General features: G+C 33.6%; 1 protein-coding gene across 2 annotated transcripts in view; it reads left to right on the top strand.

Moving 5' to 3' along the window:
- LOC143044324 (glutamate receptor U1-like) overlaps positions 1 to 20,217 on the top strand; it is a 41,000-nt gene extending 20,783 nt beyond the window's left edge. For both annotated transcript variants that reach the window (XM_076216270.1, XM_076216271.1), the window contains 3 exons: positions 509 to 600; positions 16,786 to 17,546; positions 19,412 to 20,217. In XM_076216270.1, coding sequence (XP_076072385.1) covers positions 509 to 600; positions 16,786 to 17,546; positions 19,412 to 19,477 — 919 coding nt within the window. In that variant the 3' untranslated portion in view covers positions 19,478 to 20,217. The remainder of the gene's footprint in view (positions 1 to 508; positions 601 to 16,785; positions 17,547 to 19,411) is intronic.
- Positions 20,218 to 20,531: the final 314 nt, after the last annotated feature.

Genomic DNA, 20,531 nt, shown 5'->3' with positions numbered 1-20,531 from the left:
CGTAGAACATATATTGCACTCGCAAGCTCGTGCAATATAAAATTCTACTCGGGACAATTTTCCCAAATATTCATTTAATAAACCTAGATTACCATCTGTATGATTCTGTATTATTGAGAGATATTTTCAATCTCCTACCACCTTATTGCAAAAAAATCAGATATATATGCCATTCTGTCGTTATCTTGTTCAGAAATAACAAAATTATTTATTAATCAAATGTTTGTAACTGCATTGTCTCGGTGAGGTTGCAATATCATTATTGATCAAGAGTAATATCTTTGAACATCAGACTTCAAGCAAATTTGTATAAACAGGTACAGTATATATCAGTAATTATTTCTATGAGTACGGTAATCATTGCCAAGTTACTTTGTCCTTTGGAAATAAAAACGAAACGAGAAATTGCATCGCAAGCAATATCGGACATACATTCTCTCGCTGAATATGGATAAGACGTTCAAACGCTGATACTTTATTAAATTATTCATCATTATTTCTTTATCAGGTTTGATCCAATGGAAGAGGATGGCACTGATAGCATTAAGAAGAACATTACTCGTGGATTTCCCGTCATGTTTTACAGATTTTGTTTTCAAGGTTGGTATTTGTTGTATCATGAGCAATATTTTTTTTCATAGACAAAAAAATGAGAAAAAAGAATTGGCGGCAAGCATAAATTTTGAGAGTTTCAATGTTCTTATATTTGTTAAGTGTCAGAGATGCTTTATAACTCAATATTCATTTCATAAAAATGAACATTTTGACTATAATTGCGTAAACCCCTGCATTGTATATTGGACGACCTCCGTAGTCTTTCGGAACCCCGGAAGTCTTTTCGGAATACATCTGAGTGTTTTTTTCTAGGACTACCTGCGTACCTAATGGTTAATTGATGATCTAATATATTATTAGCTCACCTGGCCTAAAAGGCCACGTGAGCTTTTCTCATCACTTGGCGTCCGTCGTCGTCGTCGTCGTCTGTCGTCGTTAACAATTTTTCAAACGTCTTCTCCTCTGAAACTACTGAATGGATTTGAATGAAACTTAAAACGATTGTTCCTTAGATTATCCTGCACAAGTGTGTGCTTCGATTTTTGATCCGTCAAAAAACATGGCCGCCGTTACTTAAAATAGAACATAGGGGTCAAATGCAGTTTTTAGCTTATATCTCAAAAACGGAAGCACTTAGAGCAAATCTGACATGGGGTAAAATTGTTCATTAGGTCAAGATCTATCAGCCCAGAAATATTCAGATGAATCAAACAAGCCATTGTTGGGTTGCTGCCACTTAATTGGTAATTTTAAGGAAATTTTGCAGTTTTTGGTCATTATCTTGAATATTATTATAGATGAAGATAAACTGTAAACAGCAAAAATGATCAGCAAAGTAAGATCTACAAATAGGTTAATATGACCAAATTTGTCAATTGACCCCTTAAGGGGTTATTGTCCTTTAATGATAATTTTTTCACAATTTGTTCATCATATTTGCTAACTTTAAAAAATCTTCTCCTCTAAAACTACTCAACCAAATTCAACCAAACTTCAACTGAATGATCAGTAGGGTGTATAAAATAAAGTTTGTGTTTTATTTTCTATTTTGTCTAAAAACATGGCCGTCATGGCTAAAAATAGAACACAGGGTAAAATGCAGAATTCCAGCATTTAGAGCAAATAAGACTAGAAGTTAAAATATTTATTAGGTCAAGGTCTACCTGTCCTGAAATTTTCAATTTGCAATTTGCAAAAAAAATAATTTGTTTTGCTACTTCCAAAAAATAGAAAATATTCTGACCAGAAAAAAAACCATGTCCCCCTACAAGTTAAATGGTCCATGCCTAACTGTTATTAATGAAATCATTTAACTGTTTTGCTGTTATTGGAGCCCCTTGCCCCTTATAAACAGTAAGTCATATATATTTGTAATCTTGAATAAAATTGAGAATGGAAATGGGGAATGTGTCAAAGAGACAACAACCCGCCCAAATAAAAAACAACAGCAGAGGGTCATCAACAGGTCTTCAATGTAGCGAGAAATTCCCGCACCCGGAGGCGTCCTTCAGCTGGCCCCTAAACAAATATATACTAGTCCAGTGATAATGAACGCCATACTAATTTCCAAATTGTACACAAGAAACTAAAATTAAAATAATACAAGACTAACAAAGGCCAGAGGCTCCTGACTTGGGACAGGCGCAAGAATTGTTAGCTGTAGATGTTTGCCTGGCATGGTTCAATATGTTCAATAAGGCATTGTTTACCAGGTGAGCGATTCAGGCTCTTGAGAGCCTCTTGTTAATTACCGTTTACGCTGTCATAACGTTGTTGGAGAGATAAGTGTTTATCCAGACTATGTATATATGATATCCTCTGGGACTATTATACTAAACATCAGTAGTTAATTGAGAGATGATGATGGGTGAAGTTTTTTTTTCTGAAGTACAAGTAGTGTACCAATATGGGATAAGATTTTAAGCGAAAAAGGTAATGTCAGTAAATAGACGTTTTTGATGATTTTAAAATTTGGCCATTTTAGCGAAATAAAAAAAGCAACATTGAAATTCTTAACAAACAAACCGTTAGTAATTTACAATAGTTGTCAATGGATCTACAGAATGATTTTACAGACTTAGTATAACGCGTTTTCATCAATCAACTGTAATAATATAACATAATTTTGCTTTTAATTGGCTAGACACTTATAATACTTCACTGATTAAACACACCCAATTGTTGCCGTTTAAATTTCGTCTTAGTTTCCAGGATTAATTGGAACATTGATAACAAGTTGCTTTCTTTAAAAAAAGAAATTCAATCGTAAACCCAAATACTGGTTTGGCATAGAACATTAGATAATTATTTAATATAGATGTGTTGTTTTATATTATTGTTGTTGTACTGTGGATTCTAGGGGGTCTCATTGGGGGGTTCCGATCCCGGCCGGATCCCGCTTACTGTTTTGTCAGATTCCCGTATCCCGCTTACACTATGTACGTAAGCAATTCTCATTTTTTTTGTCATTTCCCGGGTCCCGCAAGACCTCACTTCCCGTTTTCACGCCACAATAATTTGACTTTCACGTGTCACGCTTACAAAAAATCGGCAATCCCGCGTCACGCTAATACCCCAATGAGACACACATTCTAGTCAGAGATTACTCTGACGTCCATCGACTGTGTTGCAAGATAAGCTGGGTCAGTGGGACAGCTTGTCTGGCAAAACAGCCGTTGGACGTCAGAGTTATCTCGGACTATGTGAATTCATTCATTTTCTTTGGATACTAATTTTCGCGGATTTCGTGGGTTCAAGGGAACCACGAATTTAAGTGTTCAACGTATTACAAGTTTTTTGAAGGAATTTGTACAAATTCTGCTAAGCCACTAAATTAAATATCCATAAATATGCAAGTTTTTCTTAGTCCAAGAAAATTAGTACCCACGAAAATATATAAATCCGCAGTATAAGAATTATAGAAACTGACATTGATTATTTACTTTAAGTAGCTTCTGTTCAATGTAGAGTGAAATATTCTTGTTATAAAGAACACTTTGTCTCTCTCCTCCGAAAAACAACATGTTAAGTCACCCACTGGATGTTCCATTCTAAGGGACTAGTGGGTTTTTTTTCGAGAACAGTTAGTTTTTAGGTTAAAGTACAAATGCAAAGGGTTTTATGATGCTTAGGGTAGTAAGCATTGGCAAGTTGTATGCTTTGTGCACTTAAAAGTTTTAGACACACCTCTTTTGTTAAAAACAAACACTTCTTAAAAACATTGAACTCGCTTTGAAGATATTTTCCGAATGTCGCTTTTTATTTTGATGTTTTCTTATATTTTAAATTGTGAGTCATGAAAAAAAGGCCTTCAAGTTTAGTTGTAAATATATGTTATTTGAATTGCACTATATCCTCTTCACATTTTTTTTTATCTGAACACTTTTTTTCATTAACTTTTAAAGGGTGTCTTTAACATGGTAAAGTTATACTACTGTCTTTATGGTATGCATGTAAATTATTTTAAACCAGGTGTCTTCATAAGCACATGTCCTAAGTCAGAAGCATGTTGTTTAGTGGTTATCTTTTTAGCTCACCTGGCCCAAAGGGGCCAAGTGTGCTTTTCTTATCACTTGGCGTCCATCGTCCGTCGTTCGTTGTACGTCGTCGTCGTTAACTTTTACAAAACAATCTTCCCTCTGTAACTACTTGGCCAAGTTAAACCAAACTTGGCCACAATCATCATTGGGGTATCTAGTTTGAAGAGTGTGTCCGGTGAACCGGCCAACCAACCATGATGGCCGCCATGGCTAAAAATAGAACATAGGGGTATAATGTAGATTTTAGCTTAGAACTCAAAAACCAAAGCATTAAGAGCAAATCTGACATGGGGATAAAGTGTTTTTCAAGTCAAGATCTATCTGCCCAGAAATATTTAGATGAATAGGACAACCGGTTGTTGGATTTCTGCCCCTGAATTAGTCATTTTAAGAATTTTTTACCCTTTTTGGTTATTATAATGATTATTATTATAGATAGAGATTAGCTGTAAACAGCAATAATGTTTAGCAAAGTAAGATCTACAAATAAGTCAACATGCCCAAAATGGTCAAGTGACCTTTTAATGAGTTATTACTCTTTATAGTCAATTTTTACCATTTTTTCGTAAATTTTTGTAATCTTTTACAACAATCTTCTCCTCTGAAACTACTGAGCCAAATCTAACCAAACTTATCCCACAATCATTATTAGGGTATCTAGTTTAAAAAATGTGTGCGGTGACCCAGCCAACTAACCAAAATGGCCACCATGGCTAAAAATAGAACATAGGGGTGAAATGTAGATTTTTGCTAATAACTCTGAAACCAAAGCATTAAGACAAAATTTGACAATTGGTTAAAATGTTTATCAAGTCAATATGTATCTGCCCTGAAATTTTCAGATAAATTTGACAACTGGTTGTTGGGTTGCTGTCCCCCAATTGGTAATTTTTAAGGAAATTTTGCCGTTTTTGGTTATTATCTTGAATACTATTATAGATAGAGATAAACTGTAAACAGCAATAATGTTCTGCAAAGACAGATCTACAGATAAGTTATAATGACCTAAATTGGCAGTTGACCCCTTAAGGAGTTATTGCCATTTATAGGCAATTTTTAACAATTTTCATTAATATCATGGTAAATTTTTGTTAATTTTTTACAAAATATTTTCCTTTTTGCTAAAGGGCAAAGTTCATAATAGATAGAGAAAATTGTAAGTAGCAAGAATGTTCAGTAAAGTAAGATCTACAAACACATCACCATCACAATTTTGTCATGAATCCATCTGTGTCCTTTGGTTTATATGCACATAGACCAAGGTGAGCGACACAGGCTCTTAAGAGCCTCTAGTTTTGGTGCAGCGGTACATATTTGCATTTTGATTCTAGTTTGAAGTTAAATTAGATTATTTTGGTTTTTTTTCTGTTTAAATTGTTTTATAACAGTGTTTTGGAACCCTTAGTAAGATGCTATCCAAATTTGTGAGCCAAGCCTCTTTGTTGAAGTCTGTATTATAACCTATAATTGCTTACTTTGACTTCATTGTGTCTTGATGAAGATATATCTCATTGGTATCCTACAAACATTTAAAAAGATATTCCCTCTGACATTTGACAGATCTATTAGAATAATCTAAATATTAAAATTAAACAGAAGTTGCTTTTTTCTCTCCTAATGGATAGTTTTATACTGGGTACTGTGTAGCTTACTGTCAGATCAGTGAGATGGCTCAAAATATTAATATATTAAAACCGAAAAATCATCATCTGATCGTCTTCAAGAAATTATAATTATTTATTTTTATTTTGACATACATTTTGAAGAGCCTTAATTACTACAGGAATATATAGTAAGATAATCTAAATTCTGCCTGCGTCTGTCATCACTTGGCTTCTATTAAAAGACATTTGATATCTTTTCGCTGACTCTTTTAAGTCTGCTAAAATTGCATGCATGGTTCATTTTTAGTTTAACGGTCGTTTAGCGGCATATTTAATTCGTTATTTCAATGATTGAAGTATTATTTCTTGCATCTTGATCTGCATGGTCAAATGTATTTTTTTTTAAATATGTTTTAAATTTAGATTTCAGTTTTTTTTCTTCACATTTGAAATCTACTTAATCACATTTTTATAATGAAAAGGATCCAGATCTGATTGTTTTTATCAAGGAGGTTTATATATGACTTTCTTGTTTTAATTTAACTAGGAAATTATGTTCAATATCTAAATCCAGAAAATAACTGTATTTCAATTTGCAAATTTTATGAAAATAAAAACGGAAATGTACTTTCATAATTAATTTGACCGTTATTTTTAATAAACATTTTTTTTTAAATCCTCGTTTTTTTACATCTATTCAATGACGTTTGTACATCTTCCCTAGACTCGAAATCTTAAATGAAATGCTTGTATAGATTTTAATATTAACAAATCTCGTTTCGAATATCAATTAATAGCATTACTTACATAAAATCTTATTTTGTATCAAACATTCTAAACACAGCTGGTTTCAACTCGGGATTTTCAACGTTTGACTCTAATCATACTATTAGATATAATAGCTCTAAGCTCTAATTAAGGTAATTACGCATATATGTGAGGTAGATTTTCGTTTGTAATTGCGTTCAAGTAAGTATTCAAATGCTTATTAAAGTAGCTTGCGTCATAATAAATTTCGCATCATATGTAACATATCTCTATAGCAACTTTAAGATGTTAATGCTGATTCTACAGGTCAAATAATAAGCCATTGCGCATGTATATATGAAAGGTGGCCATAGAAAGAACAGATGTATTCCGAATAACATCCGGTGTTCCGAAAGACTACGGACATCGTCAAATATATACTGCGTAAACAAGAGTGTGTCCATAGAACACAGATGCCCCATGCACACTTTCATATTCTATGTCCATTGAACCGTGAAAATGGTGTAAAAATCTGATTTTGGCATACCCCGTCCAAAAACTTTAACCTGAAGCGGGACAAACGGGCGAACGGGCGAACCGGAAAATGACTTTGGACCAATGTAGGCGACATATCCAACTATAGCAGTCATCACGTGACTTTGACGACGTCACACATCACCCGTACTAAGCCCAAGTAAAATGTATAGAAATGCACAGTGGCTTTCAAGAATCGTTAAAATAAAGTTCTTTAAGTTCATGATACAAAAAGTGTTGGGTTGGAATATATAGTAATTCCTCATATATTTAGAAATACATTTACGCCTTTTGAAAAAGTTTAAATTTTGGTCTTCTCCCTTCGAAATGCTTTTGAAAATTTGTCTTCTTCTTCTTCTTCTTCTTCTTCTTCTTCTTCTTCTTCTTCTTCTTCTTCTTCTTCTTCTTCTTCTTCTTCTTCTTCTTTCGTAATTCCCTCCTGTTTAGGAGCACTCGGATGAGACCGATAAATGTTAACAGTATATGTACATTAAAACACACAATAAATCCTCTGTAAAATATGAATGAACAGCATCCTCCACCATAAAAACCAGTGTATTTACAACAAGTCGTGAATTTATATATAAGCATTAATATAGGGACTTTTAAAGTAATGTAGTATCAAATTGGCAAGAGATATACTAAATAAATTACATGTTCGCAGACTCATAAATTTAAACAGGTGCTTTTCAATGCAATATAAAACATAAGCATGACTAATTTGGATGTTGAGTTACATTATTTAATTAGGCTTAACGTTAATTTAAACTGCCAAGATATAGTATAATTATCATGTACTTTTAGTGTAAGAATAAAGTATCTAAGTTTTCTTATAAGATGAAAATTTATATAAACTGAAATCATGACTTTGATGTTATAGAAGTATTATTTTGATTAGTTTAATAATGTTCGAATGCTGTATTACTTTTAAGTTTTTTGAAATGACACTGGCTTGACCTTACACAGAGATATACCTCTAACTCCACGCACCAGCTAGGCATTAGTAATGTTCATTCTTTTCATGTGAATTAGGTGGCAGTAGTCCCTTGATTTCATTTCTATTGTTCTTATTATCAGTTTGTCATTCGGAAGAATATTCCTTTCAACAAAGCTTTGACAGTCTATCAATAATTCCGTGATAGCCAATTTGCTATTGAAATTGATTGTCCATATACTACTTCCAATTTTGCTAACAATATATTCTTTTATCTGTTGAAAGTGCGATTTTCGAATGTGTCTATACGCTGGGCAACTTGTTAGAAGGTGTTGAAGATCTTCAGCTTCAATCTTACATATTGGGCAGGTAGGATCTATCTCTGCTTGATTGAATTTTGCTTTTAAGGTTTGAAGCATGTACGTTCCAGTTAACATGCGTACTTTTGTCGCTGCTTTTCTAACATCTTTGACGGAGCTCGATATTGTATCCCATACGTTGTGAGTTTGTCCAATATTCAGGTTTCTTTTTGATAGCAAGTTGAGTGTTGATTTTTCTTCACAATCTGCTTTTAGTTTGACTGTCCAGTGAGATGAAATAGCTGTTCGTACGATGTTTTTCCAGTCAAGCTTGTTGTAATGTTGATTCATTATTTCGTTGAATGATGGGAGTTGATACATGTCCAGTATGTCATTTATTCTTTTGAAGAAGCTATTTGGTCGACCTGCTGTATGTTGCCTCCATGCAATTTTACGTTTTGAATTATTGTGACTCATTGCTATTGAGTGTAACAGACTCAACTGTCTTTTGTGGAGTTCAGCAGTTATTGGCAGCGCTCCAAGAAGCAAGTAGACTGCTGATGTAGCTGTTCTATTTGGAAGTGATTGGATATGCTTCAGAGTGCTAAGATGAAAACTGCATAGTGCTACTGTGTCCTTGTTTTGGAGATTTAAAGTTTCTAAGCCATATAGAAGACGTGGAATGACGTATACTTGGTAAATCCTGCATGAAGTTCTTGGGTTGAGTCCATTTGTACCATGAACGCCATTCTTGATCAGAGAGTACAGAGTTCTTCGTGCTAGTGATATCCTGTCATTGATATTAATTTCAGTTTCCTCAGATGTTGTTCTTTTAAGACCTAGATGTGTTGTTTCTGATTTAAATTCCATAATGTTATCGCCTAAAGTAAAATTTTCTGTTGATTGTTGTATTCTTTCACTAGTTCTTTTGTTGACACTTTTAACTATTGTATTGCTTTTTACTGGATGGATTAAGAATCTATGGTCGCTTGAGTAATCATACACCGTGTTGAGCATTTCTTGCATTTCATTTTGGTCGTTTGAGAGATGTACAATATCATCTGCACAGCTAGGACAGCCTGCATAAGTATTCCCTATAGATATGCCCATGTTATGTGTTTCTAGTTGAGAGAGTAATTCATTGATGTATTGTTTGTATAGATGTGAAGATAGGATTCCACCCTGTCTTACTCCCTGATCAATACTAAACGAGAGACTTGTGTCTCCTTGCCATTTCACGGTTGATGTGACACCATTGTACATATCCTCAATAACATCACAATATTCAATATCTACTCCTAGATAGTAGAGTTTGTCTAGCAAGATTTGATGATTGACTACATCAAATGCTTTTTGACTGTCTAATGTTGTTATGAATAATAAATCTTTTCCATTGATTTCTGAGTATACTTCTGATAATATCAGTGCCGCCATAGTAGGTGAGAGTCTTTCAGTAAAGCCGAATTGTAGGTTTGATTGATTGATATTCTTTAAACCTTCCTTTTAGATCAGCACGTACTCGTATACTTTCCCATGAGCAGATGTAACTGTTATGCCTCTGTAATTTGTAGCTTGAGTTAAATCTTTACCCTTTTTTGTCTGCTGGTTTGTGAAGAATGGAGGTAAGTTGGCTTACTTTTTCGTTCACATCAGAGTCGTTCCAGTTATAAGCTGTAATCATCTTGTTGTTTTTGTATTCTTTCTTGTCAGTTTTTTTCCATAAAAGTTTATAAGTGGTGTGGCTTTTCTTTCCTTTTTTCACTTCTGTCTTTAATCTTTTTGTTAAATTTGCTATGACCAGCAGATGTGATGATGAGTTAATAGGATCTTGTTGCATTACCATGGCAGTGCTTATAACGTCGTTGTTTGAAAATATATAGTCTATTTGTGAAGTTGATTTGCCGTCATTATGGTAGAAGGTTGGCGTTGAATTTGTGATCATCTCCTGATGTACGTTCAATTTGTTGGATTGGATAAATTTAGTAAGCTTCTTATCGGGACTATTGTTTCTTTCCTTCATTAAGGTACCATTCATATCACCACAGAATACGATCGTATGTGTATCTTCATATTTATCCATAATAGCCTGTAAAATGTCTAAGTGAGCTTGATAGTCTACGTCAGAGTTGGATTTTTTTGTTGGCATGTACGCATTCACTAGACAGGTAGCTTTATTCCTAGTTTGAATTTCTATAGCTATTATTCGTTCGTTTCCGTCTTCTAGCTTTTTCACATGAGAATCTAAGGAGGATGGCCAAAGAATTGCAACACCCCCTCTTCCTCTTGGTATTTGAAAGTTTGGTATTGGATCGTTAACATCGTGACATCGACTATGATTCATCATGCCTGGTATATGTTTATCAATGTAGTCCTTTTCAAAAGTCCAAAGCCAGTGTTCCTGCAGACAGATAAATGCATGTTTCTGAGATAAATGTTCTAGAAATTTCATATTTGCCTTTATACCCTCAATGTTACAAGTTATGACGTCTATATTCTGGTAGGGTTGTTTTCGATTTGTATTGGGTCTAGAATTGGTGGATTTTCTTGAGGCTTGGAATTTCTAAAAAATGATGGTTCGGTTGGCGATTTTGATCCACTGATTGTTCTTCTATGTGTTTAATAGCCACTCTTAAATCTAGTTGTTTTGATTGCTTTCTTTCCTTTGTTTCTTTGTTGGGGAGTTTTTTTTATTATCTTTGGTCTTGCTCCCTTGTTAGTTTCTGTCAATTCTTGCTTGTGAGATCCAGATCATCTTTTTGTGGCATATCTATATTAGCTGTGGACTTATCTTCATGGTTATCCTTTTCTGTCTGGGACGAGTCCATAGAATATTGGTGAAGTACAGATGATTCTTTGTTCTGAGCTTGGTTTGATTGTCTATTTGGAGGATTTATATTGAAGCCACTTTGCAAATATGTTGGTGGTGGTATTCCTGGACCACTCGGATGGTTAATATTCTGATACTGAGGTCTTTGGTTTGGAGGTTGGATGAAGGATGGTACATGTATTTGATGATGAAATGGCGGGTGTTGTTGCAACATTGTTGGTGTGGGTTGACCCATTTGATGGTTCATGAACTGGTGTGGTCTGAAAATAGGCAATGGCGGTGGTATATGAAATGAAGGGGGAATATATGTCCCTGTTGATGGATTCACTGTATACATTCCATGATTGTATTGCTGGTATTGTGCAGGCAGTGGCATTGTAGGTGGGCATGTTGCCTGTTTTAGGAGTATACTTTGCTGCAGTTGCATTGCCATTTGTGTAGTCAGTGCTGTATTCATACACATATGTTGAGTAAGCTGGAACTCAAGCATTTTTACATTGTTCATAATTTGTTGAATTTGGCAGCTATTGTTGTTTGAGCTACACCCATTGTTTGTATGGCAGGTGTTTCCATAGTTCTGTTCTTAGTTGTTCAAGGGTGATCTTTGATCTCTTTGTTCTAGCTGAGATAGCCTCTTTTCCATAATTTCTATTGTTCTATCTCGATCTTTTAATTTCCTTTCTAGATCTTTTACATAACTTCTTTGAGATGAATCCATGGCTTTTGATTGTTGCCTTTGATTAGGACCAGTATTCTTGGTAGCTTTTGTTAGTTTGGCAGTAACTTTTTCTTGCACATTTGGAACAAGGTTGGATGTATTAGTTATCTGTACTAACTGCTCATTTTGCTGTTCTGTAGAGGTTGTCATGTCAGTATAGCTCGGATAAACCCGTGCTGACTGACTGGAGACCTGTTTGTTGAAATCTTCTTCTGTTTGTTGCGTAGTTTCAGCTATGGATTTAGTTATTGGATGGATATCAGTACATGAAATATCATTTGTTGAACCAGTGCAATTTGGAAAAGCATGTGCCAGATGTGATGTGGTTGCTTCGCTTGGCGTAATTCCAGTTATTGATTTAACCATTGGGGGGAGGTTTGCGCTGTCATTATCAGTTCCAGTGTAGCTCGGAAAAACCCGTGCTGACTGGGGAGTGGAGTTTTGATTAGTTTCTTGTTCAACGCTCTGTTGTTGTATAGAGACATCTATGGTATTATCCATGTCTTTTGGAAGTTGATACAGCTGGTTCTCTATGCATTGTTTACATATATATGGTATGCTATGATCTATTTTTTGGACTTGGGTTTTTGTAAGTCCTACACATTCAAAATGTAGCCAGTCATTACATTCTTCACATTCAATGGTGTCATCATCGGCCTGTTTTTGACAAACTGGACAGATATCTATATTTTCCATTTCTGTTTGTATGCTATCATTTGTATTAGCTACTATTTGGTAAGATTGTTCACATTCTTTGGTTTTAGTAGTTGATTGTGGAATTTTAGCAGCAATTTGTTGGTGCTCTGTTTGACACTGTTGTATGTTTCGAACAATTGAATTTTCAATTCTGTAGTTAAGCTCATTAAGGTTGCTACAATTTGCGTTTATTGCTTCTTTTAATTTGGGCAAGATGTTTTCAATGAATAAATTCAGCTTTGATCCATTAACAAGAAGGGAAGTGCTTGTATGGTAGCAATTGATTGTGAATTTAAGCTGTTTTCCTGGCTTTCCCGTTTTTAGTTGGTTAAGAACACGAAATCTAGTGTCTACTTCAGCAATATTCATGACAAGCCCTCTGTGTATAGTAATAGCAAGACATTCATTGTCTGTGTAGCTCTTAAGGATAACGGGGAGCTTTGCTTTTGTTAATTCATATGCTGCTGTGCTCATGTACATCCTGAAATTACCATTTTGTTTCATTATAGTTTGCAGATGTTCTGTATTGCAATTTGAGCGTTTCTTTTCTAGTGCTTTATCAGCATTGAGCTTGTAAGGTTTAGATGTTTCATTAACCATGTTTACTAAGTTTGGAGTTTTTTGTGGACTTAAGCTTGATCTTGTAAGGTTGGTTCTTGAATTACGTTGGCTTTTACGCAATGTTTTCTTCCCATTGTCTTCAAATGTTGTTATTTCCATATGTTGTTATTTCCATATTAGTGCTATTTTCTTTTTCTGTGATTTAAGTTGCTTTATCAGTATAGCTCAGAAAAACCCGTGCTGACTGATGTGTAGAGGTTCAGTATAGCTCGGAAAATACCCGTGCTGACTGATGAGATGATATTCAGTATAGCTCGGAAATAAAACCCGTGCTGACTGATATGAAGATGGTCAGTATATTTGAATTATCACAAGAGCTAGCGTTTTTTGTTTCAATTTCTAGATAGTTATTGAAGGTATTTTAACAGTATAGCTCGGAAAATACCCGTGCTGACTGTTATGACGTTGTTCAGTATAGCTCGGAAAAAACCCGTGCTGACTGTTATGAAGTATTCAGTTTATTGACGCAGACAAGTAGCTAGTATTTATTGATCCAATTTTCTATATAAGAATTGTGATTGTTTATCAGTATAGTCTAGAAAATATCTATGTTGATTGCTGTGACAATGTTCAGTATAATCAGTATATTCAAAGACGATTAGCTAGTGGTTAAATTTTTTTTTTTTAATTTTCAAAGAGAAATATGAGGTTTATCAGTATAGCTCGGAAAATACCCGTGTTGACTGATTTGAAGTTGAGATGCTTGGTATTATCACGGATAAAAATAGCTAGTGTTTATTGTTTCAATTTCTAAATAGTGAATATAAGGATGGATAACAGTATAGCTTATGTTTAGTATAAGTATATATATTCACTTTAGGTTGATAGCTATTTTTTTTCTATGATAAGGTTGATAAATTATTTCCAACAGTCTCTACTCATTTGGTTACTATTTTTTCGTAACCAGTATCTAGCTAATGTATGACCAGGATGTAATCCGTCACTGTAAAGTTCAAAATTGAAGTAGTTGCGGTTTTCAAGATGTTTATGAGCTTTAACTTTTCTGTGATTTTGAATGTCGGTAGTAAATTGTAGATTGTATACTCCTAGTGCTTTGTTGATGTTTCTTATGTAGCTGTTTAGAGTATGGATTTGTTCCTCTAATTGTTTGTCCTGACTTTCAAATTTTTCCGGGGATGAGTGTCTTAGTGATTTGTTGTACTTGGATATAGAATATACAGGAATTTCGAGAATTGAGATTTTGTTGTTTGGATATTCTTTTATTAACTTGATTATTTTCTCAATATATTCTACGCATTTGTCTACTGTAGAGTTTTCAGTGGATCTTATGGATATATAACGGCCGTCTTTTCGTGTGAGGTTACAAGTACCTAACCAAACATATAACCAAATATTGCCTGTTGTTGTTAGCTTGCTGCTTAAGTTTGCTTTCAGCCAGTCGTAACGGTTTTGAAAAGTTTCACCACCTTTACACCACCATTGAATATGTTGAGTAACAGGATGGTCTGAAAATACTTTATTTTTTAACTTGATTCCTTTACTATCTGATAAAAGCACTGGATTATAAGCTCTTGTATTTGATGGAGATATTTCTGGCTTGCTACGCTGTTTGTGAAGTTTATTCAGTGACATATATGAAGTAGGAGTTAGTGGTTCTGGATTAGTTCAATGTTAGATATATATGTCAAGCACTATATTGATATAATTATGGCACTATACTACTATATATGCAAGCTAAATATTGTATATAAGCACTGGAAGCAGTAAATCTGATATTAATTTTGGGCAATCTCTGTGAAATGGTTCCAGCCTTAAATACAATTTAGCAATTTATTATATATCAGTATATTAAAAAAGTTTATTTGCAATTACGTATAATGTGAATGAAAAAGCTTTAATAAAATCTTTTATTGGTTTTAAAGACTGTTTGAAATTCGCGCCTCTGAAAAAAAAATTAAGAAAAAATGGCGTCAAAATTTTCTGACAGGTATCGTCAGTGGATATTCACTAAAACCCTATTTAATTGTGGGCTTTTAAAATAAATATTAATGCAAAGATATAACGACTTTGTATGTACAAAATAACACAATGTAACACAATGTAACAAAAGGTAAACACAAAAAACTTTCGAATATATAAGTCAGATTCACGTCTTCACTCTTCAAACACACACACCTTCATTCCACTCTTGCCGGATAGAGGTCTTCTTGTCTCGATAAGTTCACACTGTTAATCATCCAACTTCGATAAATATTGGATTTTCTGTCGTGTTAAACCTAAAATTGCGATTTAAACAAAACAGATGGTATAATTGTGGGAATATGTGCTTATTACTTTATTCATAAATATTTGAAATATCGTATATGCAATAGTTTAATTTTTTATTATGTCCCTTCCAAATTGATTTGAAAATCAGTCATTTTCAGAAAATCTGGTATTATTTTTCAAGATGGCGACCTCATTGACAGCGTGGGACGACTTGGTAAAAATATATTTTGTAAGATTGTTACATTGAAAATCAAAATACCGTTGGATGCTCGCGTTTTCAGTCATTGTCTTACCTTAAAGCAGCATAGAATCAAGCATTGGTTCCTTTTGATAAAGCTGTTATATCTGTTTATTTTATAAAATTTTGAAAAAAATGGCGACCAAATAATTTTCAAACGTGGACGATGTACGACACTTATTTTGTACATGCACATAATTCAATTTAATTTCACTGTTTACATTGCAATTAAATATGACATGTTATAGTCACTATAGTGATAGCCAAGGGAATAGCTAGATAAGGAATTACTAATTAAGTCATAACATCAACGTGATCAAAGATCGAACACAAACATGGCACCTAATCACGATGTAAGTTTTGACAATACCTATATATGATAAATAATAATAATACCAATGAAGATTAGTGTTGTCCGATGAAATTCATTACGATATTATTTTATATTTATAAAAAAAGACCTCGAATGGATATTAAATGGCCGAGGTGAAATAAATATATTGTTTAATTTTCTTTAAATCATTTATCGGGTAACCAGTAAATTTTACATAATCCTAATTAAACCAGTAACTTGTAGAGTTATCGAACGTAATTATGACTGAAATAGTTGCATATGAGAAGTGACTATTCTGAACTACGACTTTAATTTGTAACCCGGATGAGTTTTCTCTCAATCGATTTAATGCAGATTGTAATTTATTGATTTGCAGATAAATCATAATCGGCAATTCCGTACGTAGCGTACTTGTTCATATTCTATCACCCGAAATTTGTTTGTGATAAAACGCTGTCAGGAAAATGAATGGCCATGAATTAGAATCATTCTTTTTGCAGAATATCCATCAGAAGATACGATTAGTTTTTTTCTTTTTCATATTGGAAAACGAAAACGAGAAAAGATGAACGATAACGTTTTAGACTTTGACCAATGTAGGCCATAAGTGACTATCCTGAACTACGACTTTAGTTTGTAACCCGGATGTGTTTTCTCTCAATCGATTTATGACCTTTGAACACATGTATGCTACTGTTGCCTTTATCTTTTGGCTACAATACTTTGCAGAGAACATTAATTGATAGTTTTCTGTTGTATTTAAAGATAAAGATATTCCTAGACATTCCGAAATCTACTAAAATACTTTTCATAGAACATTAATTAGTATTTTTCTGTTTAATAAAGATAAAGATATTCCGAGAATTCCAAAATCTGACATTTTTTTTTCTTTTTTTATTTATTCTTGCAGGCAGTTTTAGTCCATCAACGTGTACATCTCGTTCTGCAAAGATGCTGACATGTTTTTGGTGTATATTTGTTATCCTGATCTTTGCCTCATACATAACTTCCCTTGCTGTCGTCTTCCGTAGTGGAGACGATGAACTCCTAGAAACACCAATTCATTCGTTCGAAGATTTGCCCATTCAATCAGAAGTCGAATATGGAGTTCCTTACAACAGCATGACATATCGATATTTCACATTAAAAGCCAAAGACAAGACAGACGAAGCGATTGGAAAACAATTAAAGAAAACTAAAGATCAGATGCCAAAGACCGTAGCTGAGGGAGTAAAACGGGTTCGTGATAGTGAAGGTGACTATGTTTTTATCACGGAGGAACTTTATGCACGTACAGAGTCTGGAAAACCTCCTTGTGACCTAGTACTCGTACACCATTCAAAATATCGTGGGTCTTACTCCTTTGCGTGTGGATTGGAATCAAAAGCGTGTCATGATTTAGATGTTGCTTTGGTATCACTGAAGGAAAATGGTATTCTTGAAGAGCTGGTTGGTAAATGGTACAAAAATCAATGTGACACCGATTTTGATGACAATTACATCAAGTACGTCACTTCCTTTGAGGACAAGAAGTTCCAGGCAGGACTTTTTTTTAGGACTGATGGGATATCTATCGATAAAATCGGGAGTCTATTTATATTGCTTTTACTTGGTATCTTGATTAGCATTGGGCTTCTGATTTTCGACATCTGCTTTGAAAAGAGGTTTGAGGTCAGTATTTATGATTATTCAGATATGTATAAGTGAAATAAATAATTGCGAAAATATAACAAATTTCACGTACAAATCCTTGTCTGTTATCACGTGCACGTATTGAAAACATTTTAATATATATCATCAACGTCTCGAAAATTCGTCTTCGTCTATTTTAACACATGGAATTATGAAACTAATCATAACATACTTAATACGCGATTTTAGCGAAAATAGATTTGCATAGCGAGTGATACAGTTGATCATAAAGACAAGCAGTTTCCGCGGCTTTATACAAATCACTATAAAAATATTCTGGAATGAAATTATTACTTTTCACTGCAAAACGCTTTACCTTTTGTTTTTCTCATTCTCGTACAAATTCGTTGCTTGGTCTAGGTTGAAGAATGGTATTTTCTGAAAATTGATCAATACTTTTTGAAAAAATAGGGACGAAAGATACCAGAGGGAGAGTCGAACTCATAGACAGAAAACAAACTGACAACGCCATTGCCAAAATTTAAAAGACAAACGGACAAATAATAGTAAAGAAGACACAACATAGAAAATTAAAAACTTAGCAACAAGAACTCCACCAAAAACTGGGGGTGACATCAGGAGCTCCGGAAGGGTTACATCATGCTATATAATGATGTGTTTTAAACAACGCTTGAATCCGATCTAAATTGACAAGGAATTATAGTTCTTTCCGGGTACTTCGATTTTCGGCACTGATAAATATTTATCGCCCAGATTTAAATATAGATATATTTAAGCAACCTAGTTTGCTAAATATGTCGTCAGGTACATAGACGAAAACAAACAAACAATAGATATAAGTAGATGTAGTATGAGTGCCAATGAGACAACTTTCCATCCAAGTAAAAGTTTATGAAAGTAAACCATTACAGGTCAAAGTACGAATACATTTTAAGTAGTTGGTATCGTTACATAGTAAAAGTTGCATCATTTAGTAAAATTATATAAGAAATAAGGTATAACTATGATATGATGTAAGATTCATGTTACAAAATAAGACCTAAAAACATGTAAAAAGTAAAATCAAAATAATTCTGAACTCCTAGGAAAATTCAAACAGAAAGTCCCTATTAGTACTCAAATGGCAAAATCAAAAGATAAAACACATCAAACGAATGGACAACAACTGTCATATTCCTGACTTAGTACAAGCATTCGTAAACGACGTCATTTTCAAAAATATTCTGAAATATTGTCAATTTGTGATTTAGACAGTTGGTGGAAGTTAAACTACGGTATAGTGGGTTATTTTCGCTGGCAGTAAATTTTCGCTTATTTTCGCGGATATAGAACAAAATCGCCTAAATAAATTCCGCAAATTTAAAGTACACATACAAAGGTATTGATAAAAGTTTTCAATCCGCCAAAATAATAACTGCTAAAATATTTCGTATATCTTATCCAATGAAAACGACGAAATTTTACACCCCCGAAAATGAACCGTTACTGCCATGGCTGGTCTCTTGTGGTCAGCTGACCAGTAATATCAGAAACTACTGCTTAGTCATTGCGTGGTCTAACTGGAGATTTATGTACAGTTGCTCTTTTTTATAGATACTCCCTTCATATTCACCATACAGAGTAGAGACAAACACTGCCTTCTCAACTCGAATTTAGATTTATAATATAATAATTGGGTTGCTGTCTGTCTGACTGTTAATTACAGGAAAGTTGGTACCGTTAATGTTATCAATATCATTTATTATGTCTGCGTAACTTTTGGACTGCTAAAAATAATAATCTGACTCAGCCTCTGGAAAACATTTTCGTGCGCTTATTTATATCAATTGATATTTTGTTATCTGATTTTTATATATTATGTACTATTTCTTTTGTATTTTCAGAAAAAGATGAGGGGCACGGCAAGAGATGGTCAACCTTTCGAGAGCATAACAAATGATATGCAGTGATAGTGTGTATGCTGTTTTACTTTCGTGACTTAAGTTTTTGTTTTGTTTTAAAAAACAAGTGTTCCAAAAGAACTTTATATGAGACGTGTCTCATGAAGAAATATCCCTAAACGTGAGTGCAATAGGCATCAACTTGTAAAGATTCCCGTTTGACGTGCGTCGTGATATTTACGCTGGACAGTATACGAATATTCAATATATAAATAGCATATTCAAATGCTTAATAGTACAATGTAGTATGTTAGAATTAATAACAGATTAGTGATGTGAATTATCCATAATGATTTAGAATTTGCTCCCGATCAGATTTATCATGTCTAAAGATTCAATGGGCGTTTAAGAATATGTTATTTATATGATATTTGAAATGTACGGTCCTGATGAGGGAAAATGCGGAAAGCCCTTTTGGATAAACGCAATTTATAAAGAAGTGTTTCCATTATCTGTAGTTGAAAAGTATTCATAGCGATAATGTTATAATTTTTATATCATTTTTGTCCCTTTTAAGGCATTTCAATTGATAATTCGTACGAAGATAGTCATTTAATTGAACTATAATGTAAAGATGACAAACTCTGACTTTATTACAATAACTTAACCTGTCTGAAGTTGTAACTATCTATAAATATTTTACTCGAACCACATTTAGCACATTATCATTCCGTTTTAGGAAGTCAAATGACGCATAGCTATTTTTCTGTTCTGTAATCATATTGTTACAATATATAACAAAAATATTACTTGCATGTTTTACTTTATTATTTCTTTTCTCACTTTTGTGTGACTTTGGAGAGACTTTGTATTAATAAGCTGTTTTGTTTATTTTTAAATGTTAATCGAAGTAGCTGAAAATATTGATGATTGTTATTGTTTTGAATGTGTGGTAGATCTTTTCTTGTGTGTCGTATGTTTTTTTTTTAATTCTTCAGCTGTGTAGTTTAGAAACTGACCACAATAGAGTTACATGTATAAACTGTATTTCAGAAAAATATAACTTTAATAAAAGTTTAACGGAGATATGTAATTCTTGTTAACTCTTATAGTTGGGGTTGTT

The sequence above is a fragment of the Mytilus galloprovincialis genome, chromosome 9 (assembly GCF_965363235.1).
Source record: "Mytilus galloprovincialis chromosome 9, xbMytGall1.hap1.1, whole genome shotgun sequence".
NCBI lineage: Eukaryota > Metazoa > Mollusca > Bivalvia > Mytilida > Mytilidae > Mytilus > Mytilus galloprovincialis.
The sequence above is the reverse complement of the archived record's forward strand: the minus strand, read 5'-3'. Positions and strand labels throughout refer to the sequence as shown.